The 17,340-nt window shown below is 36.2% G+C and overlaps 1 protein-coding gene across 1 annotated transcript in view; it reads right to left on the bottom strand.

The window, feature by feature from the left end:
- Nucleotides 1-7,382: 7,382 nt before the first annotated feature.
- Nucleotides 7,383-17,340, bottom strand: part of SPATA16 (spermatogenesis associated 16) — a 181,268-nt gene continuing 171,310 nt past the window's right edge. Inside the window, exon 10 of the mRNA XM_032484198.1 lies at nucleotides 7,383-7,617. Coding sequence (XP_032340089.1) covers nucleotides 7,495-7,617 — 123 coding nt within the window. The 3' untranslated portion in view covers nucleotides 7,383-7,494. The remainder of the gene's footprint in view (nucleotides 7,618-17,340) is intronic.

Raw genomic sequence — 17,340 nt, 5'->3', positions numbered from 1 at the left:
TTTGTTTGTTTGTTTATTTATTTTTAAAATTTTCTTTTTCTGAGCATTTTTTAAAAACAACTTCACATTTTTATTTATTTTTTTGATGGGGAGGTCATTAGGTTTATTTATTTTTTAATGGAGGTATTGCAGATTGAACCCAGGACCTCGTGCTTGCTAAGCACACACTCTACCACTGACCTACACCCTCTCCCCTAATATAAAATTTGTTATTGAGACATTTTATGCTCTTTTTTAATACTGAGTCTTTGAAATCAGGTGTGTATTTTACACTTATAGAATCTTTCAATTTGGATGCTAAATTTTATTTGGAAATACTAGATCAGTATTTAGATTTCATAAAATTTACAGTTAAAAAGTAGATTTTCATCCCAAATTGTTGCAAATATGTTTCCAAGTTTTCCAATAACTGAATTGTGTCCATTTTTAAATTGAACTTTTAAAAGTGAAGTCAAAAATTTTAAATTTTAAACTAAAATTAGTTATTTAGTTGCACTGGGCACATATCAGGGGTTGATAGTCCTCCGTGACCAGCAGCTACTGACTGTATTGGATACAGAGGAGGAGCTTCTGGGGTCATTTTTGGGCAATCTCAGGTATGTATAATGCTAATGTTACCTGGGACCCACCAGGTCTTAAAAATAGAAGTATAAGAAGAAAACACAGAGAGGCAGTGCAAACACACTTCAGAGATATTGTGAGTTTAATTCCAGACCATCACAATAAAGTGAATATTGCAATAACGTGACTCACACAAAGTATTGGTTTCCCAGTGCTTATAAAAGTTATGCTTACACTGTACTGTACTCTGTTAAGTGTGCAATAGTGTAGCATTATCTCTAAAAAAGTACATACATTAATTAAAAAATACTTTATTGCTGCAAAATGCAAACTGTCATCTGAGCCTTCAGCGAGTGTTACTCTTTTTGCAATAGTAATATCAAAGACCACTCACCAGAGGCCATCGTAAAAAAAATCACAATAATGAAAAAGTTTGAAATATTTCAGGAATTACCAAAATGTGACACAGAGACACCAAGTGACACCAGATGCTGTTGGGAAAATGGCGCTGATAGATTTGCTCTACATAAGATGGTCACAAACCTTCAATTTGTAAAAAATGCAGTATCTGCAAAGTACAGTAAGCGAAGTACAATCAAACGAGGTGGCCTGTATGTCAAGTCCCAGCTCTGAAGTGAAGCTACCTGGGTTTGAACTTGAGTTTTGTTACTTTCTAGCTCTAAGAAAATACTTCACCTCTTGGGCCTCAGGTTACTCATCTGTAAAAGGAGATAATAATATTTCCTGTCTCAGCATTGTAGTGAGGACCAGGGAGGACAATAACTAACTTATCTGAGTTGTCAGTAAAGGTGAGGTATTATTGCTTCAGTGTTGAACAATCATTCCGTATTTCATTATCTTATTTGCTCCTTACTGAACCTCATTAGGTAGGGAAAAAATTATTATTCCTTGTTACAGCATAGCTAGGACTTACACCCAGGTGTTCAAAGTCAAAGCCCATTTTGCTTTTCATATCATGATTACCACCATCACCAGCTAACTTGAACTGAGCAGTTCCCATGAGAGCTACTCTTCATAGGGCTTTACATATAACAGTTGTACTGCACCAGTTTCTCCTGCTGGTTTTAAGGAAGTGGAGCCTGACACAGCTAGTCATAGCAGAAAACCAGTTGAACAAGGCTTAGAGAAAGGCTGGCTTGTTATCAGTATCAGGGATTCTGTCTTCCCATTTGTCAGTGAATATTTGCCTTTCTACTTCCCCAAACACTTAATGAAAAAGAAAGTTAAAGCTTTGACTATTAATGCGTATTAATTCTGCACATTGCTTTCGATCAATAGACGATCACAACAGAAGAGCATATCCAATATTTAATTTTCAAGTTCTCATACCATTTATTAAAGAATGTACATGGAGAGTAATTTTAATCTCTAATTATTTCATTCAGTCTGAGTGTTTATGGCTTCTTTTCACTGAGGCACAAGCAGAATGTGCTTACCTTTTGGGGTGCTCTTTGGGTTTGTTTTTTGATTTTCCCTCTGATGACTTGCCAAAAATAGGTGCCTGCCCCAGGTGTCATACATTCCATTACATCTTGGCAATCTACCGCTTGTCAAGGCTGCACAATAGTCCTTTGTATCCATGTCCCAGGAGCCCGGAAAACTGCTGAGTGCATCAGGCAACTTGTGAACTATCTGATTGAACTTGGACTCCATTGCCCTGTCTCAATGAATCAAGCCACTGTAAATCAAAGCTTTGCTCTGCCAGTGGTCTCTCAACTTTCAATACATTTTGATTTAAAGGACTTTGGTCTGTGATCATCTCATATTTTATAAGATGATATCCTGTGAGTACAGGAAAAGAACAAAACCAAACAATCAGAGGAGAAAGTTATGAGGAACACAAGCAAAGGCGGTAGGGACAACTCACGTATGGTATCAGTTTATTTTTAAAGGCAGGTAAAACACTATAATTGGTGCTCTGGGTAATATAGTTAATTCAGTGATCTTCTGGACTGTGTGTCCCAGGAGTGTTTGGTGGAGGTAGTCATAAAAAATTTTATGCCACAAAGAATTCTGCAAATAAAATATTTCCACTGGCCTCTGTCTATGCAACAGCAATTACCTGTGATGCAAGTTTCAGAATATATAATTTTTTCTTGTAAACAGGCAGGAAAAAGCGGATGTGAATTGGTCTTTCTCTGCAGAGTGATATTAAATAATAGCATTTTTAAGGATTTTTTTCTTATTATCAAAGAACGTATACTTATTGTATAATATAAAGGAAACAATAATAAAATCACCTGTAACTGTCTCCACTAAAGATAACTATTGTTCATATCTTATTGTATTTCCTTCCAGTCTTTATATGCATATATATTTTATAACCTAGTTATAATTGTGCTTATTTAGTTTTACATCTTACTTTTTTCTTTTAACATTATAAAATTTTTATCTGTTATTAGGTTAAGCAATGGATAAACTAGCATAAATCACTTAGTCTATTACCTATGTTGGAAAACTCTGAGTTCATTTTGTTTTTATATTTAAAATAACCCTGTGATAAATACTTTTGAACTTTTATCTTGTAACACATATTTGATTATTCCTTTAGTATAGTTTCCTAAAAGTAGAATTACTGGGGCAAAGGGTATAGACATCTTTAGGGCTCATGATATACAAGTTGCTTTCTAGATAGGTGGTTTCATTTATCTAATTTTCTGTTCCATCAGAAGCTTATAGAAACAAACATACTAGCATGTGGCGATCAAGTTACACGCGGTTCTGTTGAGAGGAGTCATCTTGGAAAGCTGTTCTTATTCCAATGCAGTTACCTTTGTGGGTGCCATTACTTCAGAGATGTACCTGGTCTTGGACACAGAGTAACATTATTCAGTTGACCATCTACTCTACTGACTAATTTGGGTTCTGAGTAACATTTGACTGTTTTCAAAAATTGCAACATCTGTTCTTAAAGAATAAAGATTTGCCATGCTTGAAGATACAAAAAAGTATAATATACCAGTTCTGAGGCTGTACCTGGCCAGCAAGTAACAAACAGCCTCTGTTACTTACTTTTCCTTCTTGAAGAATCCTGTCCCTGCTGAAGTCTGTTGTCACCATCAAAGCAACGCTACAGAAAGGTTGGCAGTGAGGAAGAGGACAGGGACAGGGTGGTGTGTGCTGAACATTAGCCTCTTCCCCCAGCAGTTTGTAAGTAGCTGTGCTCACTTGGCTAATTTGATGCGAAGAACAAATGTAGACTTCGCATATGGGGGATTAGCATAGTGTATTCATGATAAAGTGATTCTATTAAAAGAAACAGTTTAGTTTTTCTATGGAATGTATTTTACTTGATGAGAGAAAGACAAGGAACAGAGAGAAAGCAAATGAGGCAAAATGTTAATAATTGGGGAAATCTATGGGAAGGGTATATATGTTGTATTGTACTGTTCTTGCCACTTTTCCAGAGGTTTGAAAAGTTTGAAACTGAAAAGTTGAGAAAAACATCTGTAGGGGAGGAATAATAATTTTCCATCTACCCTTCTCGGGTCAAGACCAAGGCTCAGATCAGGAGAAAAACAAATTTAATTTATGTACGCATGTGCAGGAGCCCTGCAAGGATGTGAGACTCAAAGAAGCGACCAAAGCAGGAAATACAAAGAAACAATACATTTGTTTAGAATTGACAAGGCAGAGGGGTTTGGGCTGGCGTTGGTAAACAGTGAAGAAGTAACACGGTTTGTTTAATACAGCCTTGTCGGCCCTGATTTCTGGTTTCCCTGTGTCTGGTGATAAGGATGTCTTTTACCTCCTGGTACAGGGAGGGTCCCTTTCATACGGGAGATTTATTTCCTGCTTTCTGGGGGACAAAGGAAGTTCAGAATGTTCTTTTTGCACTGGCTGTTTCTCAAGTACCTTTAATTCAAATAATAAATATGCCAGTGAAGCATATTTTAGGACAACATATTCTGAACCCCTGCACATACAAACAAACAAGACCAGAAGGGCCTTGAAGGATAATCAAGGAATGATTGAGAATGGCCAAGTGCCTGGCATTAAAGGAAGATGTGGACCAGAATACATATGATTCTCATGTGATCATAGGTGGCCTCCTTTGAGATTCTTCCTTTGAGGGTGGGGCTTCTGAACCTGAACTATTTCTTACAGAAGTATACCCAGTGGCAGTCCCCCTAAATACATTTTATGGACAGAACTGATCGCCCTAATGTAGACAAGTTGGGAAGAATCTGTTTAGATATTTTGAAAGATAAGTTGTCCCTTGCTCTAGAGATCAGCAGAGCTCTGCTCCCCACCCAGGTGCATCAGCAAATGATGGAGGAACGTGGGAGAAATGATAGAGGAAGACAAAGGAAACCAAGATTATTGAAGCATTTAGGGCATGGACTAGCTATACAATAAGCAGTATTTAAATCAGTCTGATCATCAAGTGTATATTACTTCTTTTTCGCCAATATGTCCTTCTTTTGTTTCACTTCATGTTCTTGAGATGTTACAGAATAAAATCTCATATATCTTAGAAGGAAATGGCAGAGAAAGAGCACATATCCTATTATTACTGAACTTTTAATTATTGGTTCTTTTGGTGCATAAACCTTTGAAGAAATGATAATATTAGGAAATATTTTTGGACCAAAATCTAAGAGTAGCTATGTAAGAGGCCCTGTGTCATGTTAAGTTTAAGCTGACATGAAATATTTTCCAATATGGTAAAAGAGCAATTCTCAGATTTTAGTTGCAATGTATAAATTATCCAGGGATCTTGTTGAAAATGCAGATTTTATTGAGTAGATTTGGGGAGGAGTTTAAATTTCTGCCTTTCTCATGAATTCCTTGGTACTGCTGGTCCATGGACCACATTTCAAATAGCAAGTATAGGACAGAACAAGTCTTTGGAGTCAAGCAAGGCATTAATCTCTTTGGGTGTTGGTTTTCTCAGTTGTAAAAGGAGAAAATGCATACATGATTAAAATCTTGTAAAGTTGAAATAAAATAAGCGATTTGAAAGCACCTTGTAAACTTTGCTTTTTCTGTTACTAATTTTTTTTTACACTGATACCATATTGCTTTACAAATTTTTCCTCTGCAGACAAAAACAAAGGAGGCCAGATGCAGTAAATTATGCTGCACTGTTGCTATGCAAGGTTCTTGACACTAATGTTGAAACCATGAGCAAAATTCATTCCTAGGGACATTGCTGTTATACCTATTAAGGTTTCTAAAGATTTGATACCTCATTAAAGAGCTATGAATGTTGATTAAGTTTTTTCTGAAAAGAAGTTTCATTTGAATGTTTTGGATTTCCATTTTATATCATCCTTCCTAAGACCAACTAGAACTGCCTTCCTTTCCTCACCCAAGCCCTAGCCAAAAACAACCAATGGATATTTAGTATTGGATTTGGGGGAAGTGATCAAACAGTGAACCTGTAACCTAGTCATTGTAACAATATTATTTTTATTTTCAAATAGAATCTTTCAGCTCTGTGGAATGAGAGAACTTTAATTTTCAAAGAAAAAAGATAGAGTAATTGAACAGCTATTGAATATCAACAGGCCTTTCAGAAAACAGGCGTGTTAATACTCCAACCCAATTAAAAAAAAATAAAACCTGTTACAAAACATAGAAATCCTTTTGGAAAATAAAATGTTAACTCTAAAGTTCAAATTCAAAGCTCAACAAGCTTTGTTTTTCTAGAGATGTTAAGTTTTTTTTTTTTTTTAAATAATAAGAAATTCCTCAACAATGGTCAGAGGGGATAACAGTGTAAGTGACAGGATGGGAGGCTGAGCGGTTTGTCTTAGACTTCTACATTTGGCTACAGACTCAAGTGCCCATAGAAAGAAATTATCTTCCAGTACTTATGAGAACAGAATTTAGATGCTGTACCGGTGTGAGTTTAGAAACAAAAAGGAATTTCTTAAATGCCACTGTCTTTAACTGATTACAATTATACTAACAACTAACCTGAAACAACGTGGTGGCAGTGATGGTGTTCTCTGGGTGGAGTGGGTAGAAAAGAGGACACTTTTTGATAAAGATAAGAATTAAGCAAATGGTACCCAGTGAAACTAAAGTCCTAATTTATTTCAAAACTTTAAAATTTTTATATCTTGCATAATTATGACTATACAAATCTAACATACACTTAAGGCTAAATTATTGATTCCTTTATAATCTCACTGTGTAATGAAAAATTCAGCACTACGTATTTTATTCCTTTTTTTCCTTTTAATGTAGTCTGAAATCTTATTCATTTTTTCCATTATTTTTAAAAATTATATTTTCTTGTCTATTTTACTCCGTATCTGAGTTCCATGTACTTACCCTATTTTCAAACCCTCTTGTTGGTGTTAACTGAGGTCTTGAGTAATGGCTACGACTCATTACCTTATCAGGTATATGCCTTTATGTTGAGTATTTTAAAGGGAGGGAATATGAAGGACCCAGAGGAAAGAATAGAGATTTTAATAACTGATAATATCAGCCATACCAAATACAGCTGGCTCTCTGTAAGGACTGAGAGAGTGTATTATTAGTTTTATAATTTTTAAAATCTGCATTTAGATTATCTGTATCTGTATATGGTATGTGATTAATCCTTACGAATGCACGTGAATATGCACATATACTGTGTGTACTTGGGTAGACCTGGTATACTTCAGTCAGTGTTGAAAGAACAAGACAGGTGAAAGAGGCAGCAATGGTTATTTTATAAGCTATTTAACTAAGTGAGATGAATCTGAAAGAGAGTCAGGTCCAACTTGCTGAGAACATTTATTGCTGCCAGTCAAGATTAACGAAGTACAGAACGTCTTAGCTGAACATGAGCCAAGGGGAGCACCACCTTGTTCTTCTGGCGATAGTCCTTGGTGGCTGGGGTATCATAGGCTGGCGGGATGCCATTGCCCCTTTCTCTGAGATGTCTTGGTGGTACTCCCTGCTCCCCAGTGACTAGCTTTGCTGCACAGTTTGAAGCCGCTTCATTTTTGTTTTTTGCCTTCGAGCAGTTCTCAGTTTTTTAGTTTTTAAGAAACTATCCTCTACTTGGTAAAGAAAGTCTTCAATTCGTCCAACCTAGAAGAAATAAACAGATACAGTTAGATTTGTGATTGTTTTCCTGGGTTTTGTGTATTTAGGAAAATGGTGGGGTATTTAAAAGTAAACGGTACATGGACCTGCATCTCAGGGTCCCCTGTCTTAGAGACACGAAGCAGATTTGCAGGGATATGCTTTGCTGTCCGTCCTACATATTGGTTATGGGGATGGGATTATTGTCAACCTCTGTCTTTAATGGTCAGTAAAACCAGGGATTTCAAAAGGAAATTTATGGTGAAAAATTATCCCATTATCCAAAAGAAGAATGAAAACTAACAAACTCTACCCCCCTCAAAACCAGAGATTCTAGCGTGGGTTTGCCTCTGGCCAACTTGGGAGAAAAATTCATATTCCACATTTTCTTAGCAAGAGCCATTTTTCTTGAAAATCAAAAGGAAAATTTGAAAAAAAAGATAAAATAATGGTATACAATAGTTCTTAAAAATAAATTACTAGTCTTTCTCCAAAGAATACTTGTAATTATTCAGTGATGGTTAATGTATTATACTATTTGTCGGAAAGAACTATAGAGTAAAACAGTTTACATCTATGCTGAGTTGAGCCCTCACGATGAATAACAGTTCATACTTAACCCTGACTCCCGGGACTTGCATATTGTATGAGTCTAAAGTCACTCACTGAAGATCCTGTTGTCATAAAGTTAGCTCAAAGCTAGAGCACTTACTATTCAAGGTGCATGAACATGTCATCTACTTAAGATAAAAGCACTTACAAGTTCAATTTTCCAATTTTGAGCTCCACTTTTAAATCACTTGATTTATCATTCAGAGTAATATCCAAAAGGTAATTCAGGTTGTCAAAAAGAGAATAATAAATGGTAGCACTCATCTATGTTATGTTAGGTCTTATACCAGGTGATATAAACTGTCCATTGGTTTCCTTTAGAAAATAAGATAACTTATTTACATGAATACAATTCTTTCTGAAAACCTAAAATTACTTCAGGTAAAAATTTCTAAAAGCACATTGTTGTTTATAATATTTGATAATTGCAGCAATCATCAAAATGATTTGACAGAATATTTTTGGATCCTGTCATGAAGTCAATGCATTATGCTATGTATCCCATCCATTTATATTATCTGACTTACACCAGAACTATAGGTTAAAAATTAACATAAAGCACAATCAAAACAAATGTAATGGATGGCACTCAACCATTACTTCCATAGTTGAGTTGATGACTGATCCATATTATTTGCACTGAAAATATATTGTCTAAATCAAAGTTCTTTACAATGATAATGTTTATAATTAGCCCAAATACAATTAAAATTACAGACCTAATGCAACAAAAAAAAGCTTCCTTCAATGATACAGAAAATGAATTGTTTTTAAACATCCATTAGGTGGTTGCTATCTGTTTTTTAAAAAAATTGTGTTTATTAAGAGCAGTGTTGACTCACTGGGTTGCCTTTCATTTAAAAAGACAAAGACAGAGAAGAAACATAAGATGTGTCACCGAAATAGGGAGTATTGCCAAATTAAGCTGGGAGGTCTGGAGTACATGCTTTGTGTATGTCTCACCCGACCTATGTGTTCACCTCCTACCTGGTCTGTCCACATGCTACCCTTTCAACCCATTCTCCTAATGATATGAGAATGATCTTTTAAAAGTGTATATCTGGTCACATTTCCCCCTGCTTAAAATACCTAAATGGAGTCCTAAGCCCTTAACATGGTCTGCACAGCTCTGGGTGGTCTGATTACACTTCCATCTCTAATTCTGGCTCCTGTCCCTCAATTTGCTTTAGCTATGTGGTACATCTTCAGTTTTCTGAGAACAGAGAACAGCTGTTCAGTGTTCTCTACAGCCTTGATCTTTCTAATGCTATGCCCTCTGTTGGAATACTCCCATTAGAACCCTTACATATCCTCTGTATTTCAGGTTTAACATCAGTATCTCAGGGACATCCTCCTTGATAAGCCAGACCAGGCTGGGTCTCTCAGTGACATTTTCCCACAGCAACCCATTCATCTCTTTGCATATTGTAATTTTTTTACTTAATGTTTTATAATGATTTATATAATATCTATCTTCCCACCTGGGCTTTAAGCTCTATAAGACAGGCAACTATTTTTCACTATTCCTGGTACCTAGGATATGGTAGACCCTCAATAATCCTACTCTCTGATAATAGAGCTGAAGACACCAGTGTGTTCAGACACCAATGTGTTTTTCCACATTCAAAGTGATGACTGGTATGAAGCATATCAGAAGGCTTTCTTTTCTTTTACAAATTAAATAATCACTACCTTCATTATCCTATTACCATTGCTTAGCTTTCAGACTCTCTAGGCAAGGTAATAACAAATTGTCTTCTCCATACTTGGAACAGCCAAAGGTAGAAAGGGCACTGGATGAAGAGTCAGGAACACTGAGTTCTGCCCTTGGTCTGGTTTATAATCCTGACCTGTGACAAGTCACTTGGCCTTTCTGAGCCTTTAGTGAAGAAAGGATTAGCTTGGATGATTTCCAAGGACACACTAAGCCAAAATACTCCATGACTTGTATTCACATCAAATTTCGGTTAGTCCAGTCTGGAGATGTGCCCTCACAATTTTCAGATCAGAGGTTATTCTCTTAGATTATACCATTAGATGAATGACACAATATGCAATAAAGTAAGTTGATTTTAGCATCTGTACTTACTGAAGTATAGGACAGCTGCAACATGTTTTTAGTAAAGCTGGTTCTTTATTTTCTTTTTTTAAGTCAAGGAAAGAAAAATGCTGGTTGAAGAGAAAATAGATTCATATAACTAAGAAGAACAGATTGCAAATGATAGAAATTTCTATAAAGCCCTTAGGGAAATAAAACACAAAAAAATATGTAAGCAAGTAAGGAAGGAAATGAGCCAGTTTTGGGAGCAGAGTCCTTATTAGAACTTCTTTTTGGTACAGGATCTACTTGCTTAACTATATCAGATAGTCTACTTGGTCATTCTGGGTCTAATTTACCCATTTGCAAAATGGGCAGGTAACATTTTCTTGTGTATCTATGTGCCATTGCTGACTTGGCATTACTGAGATACGGACATCAGACCAAATGAGCTTGCAGAGAATTTTGGGATGCCAGATGATTGAAGGGAACTGAAGTTCTCAGTAAAAGGGCAGATTTTCACCTGTCATATGAGTATCAGTCATAATCCACATCAAAGAGTTAGGAAATTGTTATTAGTTAGTTTCTCAGGACTTTTAAATTCTTACACACAAAAGTCTGTCAGTCATGACTTAGTGTAGAGTTAAAACATTCAGAATAAAGATGACTTTGAAAGTGTAAAAGAGAAGACAGCCTGAGAAGTACAGGAGATCTCAAAGTTGAAATTCTAACAGTACAAACAAAAAATACCAATTAGGAAGAAATGTGGAGATAACTAAATACACTAATATATATTACAGTAAGGCTTCTAGTCAGCTCAGATCTCAAAGGAAGTACTTTTGTTTTTTCATGCAAATATTTATTGAACATTTACTGTGTATTTGGCATTGTACTAAGGTGGTAAGCAAAATAGCGAGATGTTTGTTTATGAGGAACTCATATTCACGTAGGCAGTTAATGAAAAAAAAGATTGCAACAAAGCATAAACATTTGTATAAGAATTTTGTACAAAAAATTTCTGTCAGCAAAAATGTCACATTTCTGTCTGAAGGAATGTGGAGGTGATAGGAGCCAGGACAAGGATCTCATCTCATTCCAGACAGGGGAAGTGGCACCCATTAAAGCAAGTCTGGGAAAGCACAGGGCTGTTTGATAGGGGTGAAGGGCTGTTTGATAGGGGTGAGTCACTAACACCACAGATGTGGGAATGGGGGTACTGGGAGTAGAGCTATATACGGCAGGAAATATAGACTGGGGTCAGCTTGTAAACAGTTAAAAAATATTTAGCCCCGGGGTTAGAAAGATAAATCTGGTGCCATTGTTGTGTGGTGGAAGGCAGCCAGGGAGACTAGGGGCAGGTGGATCAATTAGGTGCCAGTGCAATAGGATATGAAAAATACTACGAGGACCTGCGTCAAGGATTTAAGAGACATTTAGGAAGTAAGAGCTATAGTCTTGATGAAAAATTCTGTGTTGGGGTTAGAAGGCAGGCAGAATTAGGAATGACTGTGAAGTTCTTCATTTGAGATAATGATGGTATCTTAATGAGGTAAGGACTAAAATTCGATGAACAGTTTTAGGGAAAAAGAATAGGTTTGATTAGTGACTAATATAAGAGGTAGAAAAAAAGGTCACATAATCAAGAATGTGTTGAAAAATGGACCTGTAATAATAGCCTAGTACTAGGCTAAAAGCCAGAATGATGCAAAACTCCTAATTGAAAAGAAAAAAACCCAACCCCCTATTTTGTAGTCTACTATGTGAAAAGCATTCTAGCAGTTAAAAAGTCCTAAGAAAAATGAACAAAAAATGATGCTTTCAGTTATTCAGAACAAAAAGGTGGTCATGGCAGAGACACAGCCTGCTGGGTCGAAGCCCAATATATCTGGGTTAGATTCCCAGCTCCAGCGTGTTCTTGGTGTGTAACTTTGAGCAAACTTATTGAAGTTCTTGGAACCCAAGTTTCTCTATCAATCAGTGGCTTCACAGGGTCCTACTGAGATTAAACAATTTATGTGAAGTATTTGCATAGGTCAGAATTACATTTATTTAGTAGTAGTAGTAATACTTGAATCCAGAAGTGTATGCCCAGTAAATAGAAAAGACATAAATGAATTAAAAAATGCATAAAACAGTGAAATTGGATTAAAAGCTAAACAGCTTTACCTAATAGACCTGTGTTTTTGACCTCTACTCTGTGAAGGACGCTACCTCAATAACTCTGCCAAGTATAGATATTTGACGTGCTTTAAAGCCTTGTGAGTAGGTCTCAAAATTCCACTGTATAAAAGGCAGAATTAGGAGGGGGCAGAGAAAGGAGAGGGAAGATGAGTTTCTGAGAGTACATATTAACTGCAAGTTTAATATAAATCATCAGTATTCTCTGGTTAGCCCAAACTGATCTGATGATAGACTACAATATTTAAAATATGTCTCAAAAGGGACTATAGTTTTTTCCCTTCTCAGCTCAGGTCCTATCCCATCTGGGCTATCATACTCAGTTCTGGGTACGTCCAGGGTCTTAACACCAAATTGTATGAAAAGTTGAAGGATCTGGAGGTGTTTACTATGGAGAAGAGAAAACAACAGGAATCTGTGGTATCTTTAGGTATGTCAACGTTGTTATGTAAAGAGTGATGGGTTTGTTTTGTGTTAGCTTATAAATTTGAAAGAGAGTACTAGCTAGAATTATAAGACGAGTTTGATTTTCAGTTCTTCCACTGGTGATGTGACTTAATTTCTGAACTTTAATTTTCTCATCTCTAGTTTAAATAAGAAATTAATAATAATCAAAGTCTACTTACAGGGTTTTTTGTGAGGATTAAATGGCTTGATGTTTGTGGAAAGCTCTTGACAAATGGCTAAGTCCTCCACAAAGATTATAATAGCACTTTGTGTACTGCCTGGTGGTTTCATAATGGGTTTTCAAATTTCTCACCCTATAACTGCATTGTATTATTCACTGATGCACTAAATAAATTTAGTAAATATATTAAAATATTTCTTTTCGGTTAATAATTTTTTTAGAACATCAAAACAGGATTTTTCTACTGGACTCCAGGATAAAATACAACATTTTTATAGATTAAAATAATATGTTTTTCCTCATGCAAAACTACTTTATAGTCACTTTTGGTACTGATTATTTTCTCCAATAATTATGTGACTGTTTTCTCTAATAATTTTTTTCCTGTAACATTGGTTTGTATCTTATGTGTAGGTGGAAAGTGTGGGGATTCCTTGAGGTCAGGAGACCCTCTGTTTATTTGAGAGCTTTCTTGTGAAGGAGGATTGCTACTGACTCACTGTCATTTTGTGGTGCTGACTGTGGCTTCATTTGTGCATAGATCCAACCTAATTTCATTTGGTAATTGAAGGCATGTGAACCAGAGGTGAAAGCAATATTACTGCTTTCCATTTATTGTGCAAAGGCTGACCATGAGACCAAGGGCATTGCTAAGGAAGAAGATGAGTTTTAGGGCATAGAGAGTTAGAAATGGGGACAAACTAAGGAAAAAAATGACAAGCTCAACATGAACAAAGCTGGAGAGGGTTGATAACAGGAAGGGACAACACAGCACTGGCCTAATAGAGCTTTGAAAGGGGAGTCATTTGGATGTAGTAGAGGGGAAGGAGAGTCACCTTTCCCTCCCATAGTCATTTAAAATCAAATACTTTTCTCATGAGTTGAATTGCGTTCCCTCAAAATTCTATGTTTAAGTCTTCCGAATGTGCACTTGTCTGGAGATAGGGTTTTTATAGAGGTCATCAAGTTAAAATGAGGTCTTTAGGGTGGTGGGCCCTAACCTAGGTATCCTTATAAAAAGTGGACATTTGGATACACTCACATAGGGAGAATACCATGTGAGGATGAAGGCAGAGATTAAGGTGATATTTCTACAGTCCAAGGTATGATAAAGATTGCCAGCAAACCACCAGAAACTAGGAGGGAGGCATGGAACTGATTCTTCCTCACAGCCCTAAGAAGGTACCAACCATGATGATACTTTGAGTTTGGACTACCAGCCTCCAGAACTGTGATGATAAATTTCCATTGTTTAAGCCACTCAGTTTGTGGTACTTTGTTATAGCGATCCTAGAAAATTAATATGACAGCAGATGGTTCCTGATTTATGACTTACAATTTTTTGACTTTATGATGGTGCAAAAATGATACACATTCAGTAGAAACCACACTTGAAATTTTGAATTTTGATCTTTTCCTGGCCTAGCGATATGGAGTCTGGTACTGTAATAGGGAGCAACAAATCTGACTCCATATTAGATCTGTTCCTTTAGCTCTAACCCTGTGCTCTGTTTCCTTGCTCAGTCATGCTGGTTCTGTACCTTTTGTAACAGAATGTTGCCTATAGCCTGAAATACAGAGGATAGCCCATTCTCAAGGCTTTGACCTTTAAGGGTATAACATTTTTTCACTCACATAGAGATAAAAAGTTGCAGAACAGAGAATAACATTTGCCTTGTTAGAGGTTTACAGGAACATCATGACCTGACCTACTCTAACAGCTGCAAGAACAAAGGATTCTGACACCAAGAAGTTTGCAACGATCAACCCACCTCCCCTTTTTAGTATAAAAGGAGCCTGAATTCTGACTTGGGTAAGATGGTTCTCTAGGACATTAGTCCCCTATCTTCTCTGTCTGCTGGCTTTCTGAGTAAAGTCATTATTCCCAACACTTTGTCTCCCAATTTATTGGCCTGTTGTGTGGCGAGCAGAATGAGTCTCGTCTCGGTAAGAACACTCTGTCATAATGCTGAGCAGTGGCAGCGAGCCGCAGCTCCCAGTCAGTCACACAATCCCAAGGGTAAACAACCTTACCCTCCCACAACCATCCTGTACCCATACAACCATTCTAGTTTTCACTCTTAGTACTCTATTCCATAAATTACCTGAGCTATTCAATACTTTATTATAAAATAGGCTTTGTGTTGTTAGATGATCTTGCCCAACTGTAGGTGAATCCAAGTCCTCTGAGCGCATTTAAGGAAGGCTCGGCTGAGCTATGATGTTCAGAAGCTTGGGTGTATTAAATAATTTCCAACTTAATGATGTTTTCAGCTTACAATGGGTTTATTGAGATGTAACCCTACTGTAAGTCAAGGAAGATCTGTACTAAGCCATAAAGTTCACTGAAGTTCTAGTTTTCCTCTCAAATATGACTATAGTGATTTCTGCAATTCACTTTTCCTGCTGGTTGATGCTTCCTACTTCATTGATGCCCCCTGCAGGCTTTGTATATACCTTGGGAACCAGGGTGGTTTCTTTCCAGTAATGACAGTGAGAGGAAGTTGATCTCAAATACAAATGCATGGGTAAATTATACTGAGAAGAAAGACACTGGGCTTGAAATGGGACTTCCTATTGGATTTCATGTAGTCTCGATTCAGGAGAGAAGATTAGGTTTGTTTATAGGGGTTTGTTTGTACATGTTCATGCCTTAGGGATTGGGTGCTCAAAGGATTTTTTTTTTTAATCTTTTAAAGACATCTTTTCGGAGGAAAAAAGATAGATGAAATAAGAATCAGATCTGTCAGGAATTAATGTCGTGTTTATATGACTGTTGTGGTGGTTATAGAATGAGACTGTGTTTCCAGCGATTAGCAGGGTGGACCAAAATCCTCTTGGCAAAGCAGCCATTTCACTCCACCAACAGTGGATTTGATAACGTTAGTTTCCTTGCTCTGTTCCAAGTTAGTTTCCAGACCAAATACTTTTAAATATTTATCATCCAAAGTGGTTTGAATTTTAATTCTTATTAGAATGACAATTGTTTTCAAACAGGCTTGAAATTAATTTCTAAAATAAAGTTAGTTTCTGAAACGGAGTTCTTTCTGCTATTCATAATATAGCAGTTTCCTTTAGCTTTTGGCTAGCATTCAAACAGACAAACAAGCCTCATATTTCCCCTTTCTGATTTAGTGAATTTAGTATGTTAGCCAATATTTTAGTCGTAAAAGTAAAAGGCATAAATTCTGAGGCACCTACCCCTGAGATATTACAAAGTGTGCAAAAAACCTTCCTGCTAAACTGTATTATCAATTCCTAATTGAAAATTCCCATAATAATAAATAGCACTTAAAAAAATTATGTTTAGTATAGAGCTGAAGAGCATTTTTAAAACCTTGATATTATTTTGTTTAGAAAAACCAGGACTCTTTAAAAATATGTTTTCAAGTTTAATGGCATAATTTATCTGAAGGTTTGAGTATATTTTTTTTAACTTTTTGAGATAATTGCAGATTCACATGCATCAGTAAGAAGTAATACACTTGCCCTTTTGTAGCCACACCCATTTTCCTCCTTGCCCCACCCTCTTATCCTAATTCTTGTCAACCACTAATGTGTTGTCCATTTCTATAATTTTGTCATTTTAAGAAGGTTATAAAAATGGAATCATATAGTATATAACTCCATTATTCTCTGGGGATTTATTCAGGTTATTGTATGTATCAAGTTTGTTCCTTTTTGTTGCTGAGTAGTATTCCATGGTATGGATGCACAGTTTAATGATTCACTCTTTGAAGGATATGTACATTGCTTCCAAGTTTTGGCTTTTATGAATTAAGTTGCTATAAACATTTGTGTACAGGTTTTTGTGTGAATATAAGACTTCATTTCTTTGGGATAAATAAATGCCGAGGAGTACTGCTGCTTGGTCATATGTTAGTGCATAATTAATTTTTTTAGAAACTGTCATATTTCCTTCAGTTACTTCATTTTACATTTCTACCAGCAGTGTATGAGTGACCTAATTTCTCTGCATCCTCACCAACATTTAGTGCTGCTACTAATTTTTATTTTAGCCATTTTGATAGGTATGTATTGATTTATCTCATTACAGTTTTAATTTGCATTTCTCTAATGACAAATCATGCTGAACATCTGTTAATGTGCTTAATTGGCATTCTCTTTGGTGAAATGTCTGTTCGTGTCTTTTACCTCCTTTCAAATTGAATCAACTTTTTTTTACTGTTGAATTTTGAGAGGTCTTTATATAATCTAAATACTTGTCTTTTGTTGGACATATGGTTTGAAAATGTTTTCTCTCACTCTGTAG

This window comes from Camelus ferus, chromosome 1, assembly GCF_009834535.1.
Source record: "Camelus ferus isolate YT-003-E chromosome 1, BCGSAC_Cfer_1.0, whole genome shotgun sequence".
NCBI lineage: Eukaryota > Metazoa > Chordata > Mammalia > Artiodactyla > Camelidae > Camelus > Camelus ferus.
This window is presented reverse-complemented; position numbering and strand designations above follow the sequence as displayed.